We start from the raw sequence: 9,850 nt of genomic DNA on the forward strand, positions 1-9,850 counted from the left end.
GACGATGATTTTTCGGCTCTATCTCTCCGTCTATAAAGAAAGTACCGAATAAGACAATTTCGGTCGGTTTTCAACTGTAATCTGTATTACTGTGATTCACTTATAAGAAAAGAGATTAGGGATTTCCCGAAACACGTCATTATTATTCGCTGATCAAATTTTTATCTTCATTGCACATGGCATGTGATTCCTCTTATTAAACTCAGGCAGAAAGAGAAAGAAATAACTTCAACTCGGATCAGTTTGATCATTTCAATGGCTAGGTACTAGAGGAGAAGATATACTTAATATGTTTAATTCTTTAGAAATGTTCTTTTGGATTTTTTAAAAAATATTTTACAATTTGGACTGGACTAAAGATTACTTTTTGAGTTAACTTTTTCCCTTTTGTGTTAAAAATTCCGGCAAAAAGGGAAATTTCCCTCCGTTTGGCAATATAGGGCTTTTCATTCACAGTCATTTGTTTCGAGCTTCTGTCAAATGTCGTATAATCCGTGTATATTAATATGATACACAGGTTATACAACAGGTGACAGAAGCTCGAAACATATGACAATCGATGAAAAGCCCTATTCTGCCGAACTGAGCATGCGATCATTCTCGGAGGGGTGTCGGTAACAGAGGAAAGATCAAAAGCGAGCGTTTGTTCGTTTATGTTCAGAGGGTATAGGCGTTTAGTGTATTCGTTGTGTTCGCGCAAATATTTAATTAAAAAAGAACTTTGATTCGTTCTGAACTTTGATTTTCTGAAAAAAAAAATGGAATGGACCAGAGAAAAATGTTTAGATCTTATTGAATTATATGAACGCTATCCTGTGTTATGGAATCCAAAGCATGAGCAACATTATAATAAAATAAAAAAAAATGATGCCTGGATATTGATAGCTGAAAAAGTAGGATGTACTTCAGAAGAAGCCAGGAAAAAGATGGACATTTTGCTTGCTAGTTTCCGAAGAGAAAAGATAAAACTTATCAAATCGAGGGGTACAGCAAAAGGTTGTTTTTTTCAAAACTCTTACCAAAAATAATAATAATTATTGTTTACTTTTTTAGGAACGGATGAAATATATGTGTCTAAATGGTTTGGGTTTTCCCGTATGGTATTTCTTTTAGATAGAGATGAACCGAAAACAGCTAGAGACTCTGTTGAGGTAAGTAGGTTTGTATTATAATGTAGATACTCATTTAATGGGTATACAAAACATTTTTTATGACTGCCCGTTTACAACAATCGGAGATATCGTGATGTCAGTCAGTGAGTTAGATTTCTGAGAATGAGCCACACTCTTGAGATTTTCCTAAAAATACTTCACAGCAGAATTAGACGCAAATGCGAAGAAGATCTCGAAGATACCCAATTAGGTTTTAGAAATGCTATAGGAATCAGGGAGCACTTTTTGCGCTAAACATGCTATTACAAATATGCCGTGATCAAAGAAAAGATGTATTTGCAGGCTTCGTGGACTTCGAAAAGGCATTTGATAAAGTAGGTACAGCATATAAAATTAATGCAGATGCAAAAAATATAGGCATAGACGACAAAGATATTCGTATCATTAAAAATTTGTATTGGAATCAAATTGCTATCGTAAAAATTGGAGATACATAACTACATTGACAAAATTTCCATACAACGAGGAGTCAGACAAGGTCATATTTTGTCGCCAACATTGTTCAATGTTTACCGGACCAGTTATTTAAAAAGGCACTTGAGAGACAGTCATATGGAATAAAAATCAACGGGGAACTACTTAATATAATTATGTAGATACGCGGACGATGCAGTAATTTTGTCAGAAAATATTGAAGGTTTCCAAATTCTGCTTGATCCACGAAGTAGACGAGGAAATGGACATTAAAATAAAATCGAACAAAATCAAGTTTTTAGTCGTAATCCACATCCGAATGCAGAGCTTCAATTAAATGGAGTCCAAGTTAAAAAAAGTTCACAAAATGGCATATTTGGGAACTGTCATAACATAACTCATAACGGACTAACTAGATCCAGACATAGAAATAAAATAGAAAACGCAGAATAGCAATGACTTAAACTATGTACTTTTATCAAAATGAAATCATTTCTTTGCAATAATCATCTCAGTTTAGAACTAAGACAAAGAATGGTTAAGTACTATGTTTGGATGGATTGACACACTTTCAAACGAATTTCATCCAGAACGGGGTGTCAGACAAAGATATAAATATACTATCTCCACAATTATTCAATATATATATTATATGTGGAACAAATATTATGAGAAGAGCACTTGAAGGATGGGAAAAGGGCATATCGATAAATGGTCATAAAATAAACAACCTTGACGCTCCTCTACGTTTCGCAGATGACACAGCCCTTCTTGCAAATAGTCAATGATAGTGGATATACTACATAACAATTAACCACACATAACCACAATTGACCGGTTTAAGGTTGTGAGCTCATACTTATATCTGGGATTATTGACCACAAATACAGGGTTATACGCCAGTCAATGAGAGCAAGAACAGGATATTACCTCCGAATTCTATCCTACTGCATAGATTTTAATGAAACTTTAAGAATAGCCTCTACTTATCTCCTAATTCAAAGTCTACCCTATATACTATGGCGCTTTTATCTTGGGGGCGGTTCCCACCCATTCCCGGGGGTAGAAAATTTTTTGGACACTGAGCTGGCTAGAGAACCAAATTCTAAGCAAAATCTGTTCTATAACTTTTTTTTTAAACTCAATACTTTTTGAGTTATTCGTGGTTGAAAATTGGCCATTTTCATTTAAACATAACACCGTTTTCGAACGGTTTTTCGCGAATTCCTTAAAAACTATGCATCTAACTAAAATAACTAATTTAAAATGTTTGTAGCTTATAAAAAAGCAAAGAGATTCGTTCCTTCATAAATCTTCTAGTTATAATACAAAAGGAGATATGGTAGGTGAAGAGTTTGTGTTTTTGGTGGCTGGTGCATGCTCAAACCGGTGTATTCAACTTAAATAACAGAGAAACGGTCGATTTTAGGTGTATAATGCTCCCAATACCTTTTGTAGTGCTTGAAAAGACCTTTAAAATGAGCAATATCAAATGTCGATTACATTCAAACTAAGCTGCAAAATATGCTGCAAAAAAAATTGAAGACTAATTAAGAAAAAATGAGAAGTATATTTAACCACTCATCCACCAGAATTTAAATGCATCGTTTTCCTTCTATGATATCTTTTATTATAGTGTTATTTCTATGTTCAAAATGTTTCTTGAGGTATTCCCTACTTACTGTGAAGTGAAAATATCAAGTAAATCCATGTAGTAGGATGGAATTCGGAGCCAAATACCCTCATTGACTGCCCTATCATGACAGAAAGAGATTAAACGTAATACGTAAATGTGATCTGGCAAAAGTTGCCACAGTAAAAATGACCAAAATATGGAATGACTGTCAAATTTCAAGAGCGTTAAAGATGAGGTTGAGCAACTGCTTAACAAGTTCGTTGCCCATGTCGCACGAGTAGCGTCACCAGCCAAGTGGAGCTTGTTCAAGATGTGCACCGAACGTGTTAATACTCCCAATACTCACCTACGGATGTGAATCTTGGACCCTGAGACAATCGGAAAGAAGAAAAATAGACGCCACTGAAATGTTCTGTTGGAGACGAATGTTACTAATTCCTTACACCGGACCGACAATAGGGCAAATAATTAAATTTTAAGAGAGCTAAAAGTTGCCAACGACTCTCCATAAAGTCCATCTTCAACAATTAAAATACTTTGGACATGTTATGAGAGCAAACACAGAAAACGTGGAAAGACTCATTATACAGGGAAAGGTGTAAGGCCGAAGATCAACAGGAAGATCCCCAACAAGATGAATCGATCTAATTACAGGAAAAAGCAAAAGACCTATGCATGAGTCAAAAAAATGACCAAAGACAGAGATCATTGGAGACGGAAAATACACGACATCACTCTCGACCATTACACTCTCTCCGGGTGGTCAGGATTGAAGAGAGAGAGAGAGAGAGCGAGAGAAAGAGAGAGATGTTTGGTATGTACTTTTGTATGATGCAGAAGTATGCACACTAAAAATATCGCCCCTGACAAGAATTGAAGCATTGGAAATGTGGATTCATAGACGGATGCCGAAGATACCTTGGACAGCACGAAAAACTAATGAGGAAATACTAAGAAGGATCAACAAAGATAGAGAACTGCTAAACACTGTTAAATACCGGAAAAAGTCTTATCTGGAACATATAGTGAGGGAAAATCGATATAGAATACTACAACTACAACTGACCCTTAAAGGCAAAATAGAGGGCCGTAGAAGTGTATGATGGTGGCCTCAGATATGAAATGCAGGACAATTATTCAATAATGCAGAATATCGAGAAGTCTTCGTAATGGTGATCGCCAATGTCGGATAATTCTGATATGGCACGTGAAGAAGAGTAAGATTTAATTTTTATTATATAGATAATAGTTATATACAGGGTGAGTCATGAGGAACTGTACATACTCCTACCTCGTATAGAGGCTCCTATGGGGAAAAACAAATGACCATTAAAAAGTGTCTGCTCCCATTGTTTAATAATATACAGGGCGAGTTTCGCATTTTGACAGAAATTTGTATTCGCCATAATTTTTGAACGGCCAAATCGATGTGTCTCTTATTTTGGTCAATCGTTACACTATTACCACCTTATCAACTGATTTATTCAAACTAGAAAAAAATCAGGTCCGGCTTCAAAAAAATTAGTTCGTTTGTGTCTTAGAAAAAATTTCACCCTGTATACGCTTTTTGAAAACTATAATATGAATTTTATAAATTAGACAAATAAGCAATTAAAATGACATATTAATTTTTTCCCCACACGATTACTTAATTTTTTATAAAAAAATCAAATTTAACTATGAATTAAAAGTTTGGTAAAGTGAACCATAGATTTAAAAAAATAACTTTTATTACAAAAATTAATTTTTTTTGAACAAATATTTAATTTATGTTACCACCCAATCAACTGATACAAACTAGAAAAAAATCAGGCCCGGATTTAAAAAATTAGTTCATTTTAGTCTTAGAAAAAATTTCACCCTGTATACGGTTTTTGAAAACTCTAATATGAATTTTACAAATTAGACAAATAGGCAATTAAAATGGCATATTTATTTTTTCCCCACACGATTACTTAATTTTTTATAAAAAAATCAATTTTCCATCCATCCATCCAATGGCACTACAGCCCAAATCGAGCCTTGGCCTCCTTCAACAAGCTTCTCCAATCATTTCGATTTACCGCTGTTCTTTTCCATGAACGCGTTCCCAGGAAGTTCCTGGCATCCTCATCGACTTCGTCTTCCCATCTCTTTTTAGGTCTTCCAACAGGTCTTCTTCCCTGCATTCTTGCATTCAGCAATTTTCTGGGGATTCTATTCTCATGCATGCGGACCACGTGCCCTGCCCACCGTAATCTCTGCAGTTTAGTGTATTGTGCTAGAGTTGGTTCGCTATATTGATCGTATATTTCTCTATTATACCTAATTCGCCAGTTGTTATTTTCACTTATTGGGCCCAGTATCCTACGTAATACTTTTCTTTCAAACACATCTAATGCATTAGCAGATTTCTGTGTCAGCACCCATGTTTCGCAGCCATAACTTACTATGGGCCTGATTATTGTGAAAAAATTATTGTAAAAAAATCAAATTTGACTATGAATAATTAAAAGTTTGGTAAAGTGAACCATATTTACTAGAAACCAGATTTAAAAAAAAACTTTTATTACAAAAATTAATTTTTTTTTAACAAATATTTAATTTATGTTACCACCCAATCAACTGATTTATTCAAACAAGAAAAAAATCAGGCCCGGATTTAAAAAATTAGTTAGTTTTGATCTTAGAAAAAATTTCACCCTGTATACGCTTTTTGAAAACTCTAGTATGAATTTTACAAATTAGACAAATAGGCAATTAAAATGGCGTATTTATTTTTTTCCCCACACGATTACTTATTTTTTTATTAAAAAATCAAATTTGTCAAAATCGGAATTTTACCATAAAAATAAAAAAAATTAAAGACCGTTTTTCTTAAAATTAAAAGCTTCACCATTTTTTTTTCTATACCACGTCTAGATCTAAAACCCATAACACTTCTCTTTGGACTCTATAGTTTATTTGCGATCTGCACCTTTCATTTTTTAAAATTCATAACTTTTATGAGAAGATGACTGAAAGTCTACAACAATTTTCATAGTCTTCACAATGGTAAGAGATATGTGCTGTAAAAATTTCAGAAAAAAAATATTAAACTGAAACAGAGTTGTAGCGAGTTAAACCGTGATTTCATTTTTTTTTTCATTTTTAGGTTAAAATTCTGATTTTGACAAATTTGATTTTTTAATAAAAAATTAAGTAATCGTGTGGGGAAAAAAATAAATATGCCATTTTAATTGCCTATTTGTCTAATTTCTAAAATTCATATTAGACATTTTAGAAAGCGTATACAGGGTGAAATTTTTTCTAAGACCAAAACGAACTAATTTTTTAAATCAGGGCCTGATTTTTTTCTAGTTTGAATAAATCAGTTGATTGAGTGGTAACATAAATTAAATATTTGTTAAAAAAAAATTAATTTTTGTAATAAAAGTTTTTTTTAAATCTATGGTTCACTTTACCAAACTTTTAATTCATAGTCAAATTTGATTTTTTTATAAAAAATTAAGTAATCGTGTGGGGAAAAAAATTAATATGTCATTTTAATTGCTTATTTGTCTAATTTGTAAAATTCATATTACAGTTTTCAAAAAGCTTATACAGGGTGAAATTTTTTCTACGACCCAAACGAACTAATTTTTTTGAAGCCGGACCTGATTTTTTTCTAGTTTGAATAAATCAGTTGATTAGGTGGTAATAGTGTAACGATTTACCAAAATAAGAGACACATCGATCTGACCGTTCAAAAATTATGACGAATACAAATTTCTGTCAAAATGCGAAACTCGCCCTGTATATTATTAAACAATGGGAGCAGACACTTTTTAATGGTCATTTGTTATTCCTCATAGGAGCCTCTATACAAGGTAGGAGTATGTACAGTTCCTCATGACTCACCCTGTATTATAGTTTGTATGTATGTATCGGTTTTAGAACGTCTTTCGACGTTGACCGATGTCTAACTTCCACGTCCTTCTATCATCCCATTGGCCATCTCTAAGATCCCTTGTACTCATTGCTTTGGTTACCCCTTCTTTCCATGTCTTTTTGGGTCTTCCTCGTTTTTTGCGGTTTGGTGGTACCCACTGCATAATCTTTTTGGGCCATCTTGTGTCTTCCATTCATGGAATATATGGAATATAGTTTACAAACTGTTAATATGTACCTACTGTGTTTTAAGAAAATATTGAGCGAAATCTGTTCGAATGTCTTTTGCGACAGTCGGAGACTTTTGTGCTATATTTCTAAAAGGCATAAATGATGTAAGATCGATATTATCTTCTCTCCATTAAGTATCCATAACTAGTATACATACATAGTAGAATCCAGGATTTAGTAAAAGTGGTTTTCTAAAGACTCTGAAAACAGCAGATAAAATCCCAAAAACATTTTCCACTACAATCCTTGCTCTACTCCATAGTTCCCTTCGCTTGTAAACCTGAAAATACATATACAGCTCAAGAGGCCTTAAAGGCTCATGGCTTGGAATTTTTCCACTGTTTTTCTCCATTCTCCTCTGTCCACGGCCGCAGTTCTCCAATTTGTTATCTCGATTGTTTCAAGGTCTTCCTCACATGCTCTAGCCACTCTTCTTTCCTTCACCTATCCTTTACCCACCTTTCGTAGGCCATCAAGATGTCCTAACCATCTAAGTTTCTTTGTTCTGACATCTGGCAAGTTTTTGGTTTGCGGTACAGCTCGTTGATCTCTGCATTTGTTCATCTCCTCCAAACGTCTTCATCGTTTTTTACTCCCCCCGAATATCTTACTTAGAACACTCCTCTCCCAGGTATTCAGCATATATTCTTGATTTTTGTTCATAACACATGTTTCGCTCCCGTAAAAGACTGTGGGCTGGATCAGTGTTCGGTACAGTCTCAATTTTGCTTTTCTGGAGATATTGTTTGTTCTTAGTAATTTGTGTAGGGCTCCGGCAGTCTTTCTTCCTCTCGAAATTAGCTTCTTCATTTCTTAGCTTTCTTCCCCTACTTGTTTGGATTACTCCTAGATACTCAAATTCCGTCACTTTTTTGAAGCAATACTCTTTACTCTAGTTGTTTGTGGTAGTCTTCAGTTGTGTGTCTTCATAATATGTGTTGTTCCCCATTTCCATATACTTTGTTTTTTGCTCATTTATACATCAATATTTTTAGGCAAATTTGTTTAATACATAACGTTTATATTTCAGGAAGTCTATATTGAGTCAGTAAATGAGAATAATGAAGAAGTGAAAGAAACTTTAACTAATTTTACAATTAATGAAGCAGAATTGCAGATACCATCGCCAGAAACTAGTAAAAGTAAAAGAAAAGCTACTGTAGCTGTAACATCGGCGACTCCAATGCGAAAACGAAAAAGGCAATCTATATCAGAAGATACAGATAGGAGATCTTCAGATGATGCTAAGGTTGATGAAGCCTTGGGAATTTTAAAAATTGTTGCATATAATGTAACATCAGACGCATGTGGTGTCTACGGGCAACATGTGGCTTTTAAGCTAAGAAGCTACACGAGAACAACGAGAAACATAGTAGAACATCACATAAATAATATATTATTTAAGGCTGACATGGGACACTATAGTTATACAGTGACTCCTCCCGTACATCATCAAAGTATTCCACAATCTCCATCTGCATATTCCAGCCAAGCTACTTCAAACCAGACACCTTTACCTACCCCTTCCCCACAACATCAAACCGCTTCGGCACATTCTGTAAAATTCGAAGATTTTGATAATTGGTAAAACCTGTCAATATTTTTTAGGTAATATAGGTATTAAATAACTTCACTTTTATTTAATCCCTCAGTTCTTGAATTAACGCTTGACATGTTTCTATAACATAGAAAAAGCTACAATAATACCGATTTTAAAGGATGGCGATGAGGCAGAGTGTAAAAACTATCGGGGAATATCACTGCTAGATGTGGCCTATAAAATAATAGCGACAATCGTTAAAATCAGGCTGGAGGCTTGGAGGTAGTAGTTGAACCACAGATAGGGGAATATCAAGCAGGGTTTAGGAAAGGCAGAGGAACAACCGATCAGATATTCATAATGAAAGAGTTACTTAGCTGCTATGAATACAAAATCCCGGCAATAGTATTTTTCATAGATTTTAAAAAGGCGTGCGACTCTGTCAAGAGGGAAAAAATTGTGGAAGTTATGGAAGAATTTGAAATACTTACGAAGCTAAAGAAACTAGTGACGATGATATTGAAGCATACTACCTGCAACGTAAGAGTAAAAGAAGGAACCTCAGTTTTTTCAGTCAGATAAGGGCTTAAGCAAGGAGACCCGCTATCAACGCTAATATTTAACATGTTACTAGAAAATATCATTAAGAATAGCAACTTAAATAGAAATGGGCACATATTGTACAAGACTCATCAATTAGTGGGATATGCAGATGATGTGGCAACTGTAGCGACGAGTGAAAAGATACTGAAAGAGATAACAGAAATATTAGTAAATGAAGCGTATAAGCTGGGTCTACAAATAAATCAAAAGAAAAGCAAGGTTATGAAAGTAGGACGAGAAAGGGGGGATGGCACAAAGTTCAAGGTAAGCACACAATACACAATTAGGAGAGTTTGAGGAAATAGACAAATTTGTATATCTAAGATCAAGGATAACAAACAAGTG

General features: G+C 34.3%; 1 protein-coding gene across 1 annotated transcript; it reads left to right on the forward strand.

Annotated features, from left to right (window-relative positions):
• Positions 1–675: 675 nt before the first annotated feature.
• Positions 676–8,950, forward strand: LOC114335176 (uncharacterized). Its single transcript, XM_028285359.2, has 3 exons — positions 676–996; positions 1,054–1,151; positions 8,393–8,950. The coding sequence occupies exons 1-3, from the start codon at positions 759–761 to the stop codon at positions 8,948–8,950; spliced, it is 894 nt and encodes a 297-aa protein (XP_028141160.1). The 5' UTR covers positions 676–758.
• Positions 8,951–9,850: the final 900 nt, after the last annotated feature.

This window comes from Diabrotica virgifera, chromosome 4, assembly GCF_917563875.1.
Source record: "Diabrotica virgifera virgifera chromosome 4, PGI_DIABVI_V3a".
NCBI lineage: Eukaryota > Metazoa > Arthropoda > Insecta > Coleoptera > Chrysomelidae > Diabrotica > Diabrotica virgifera.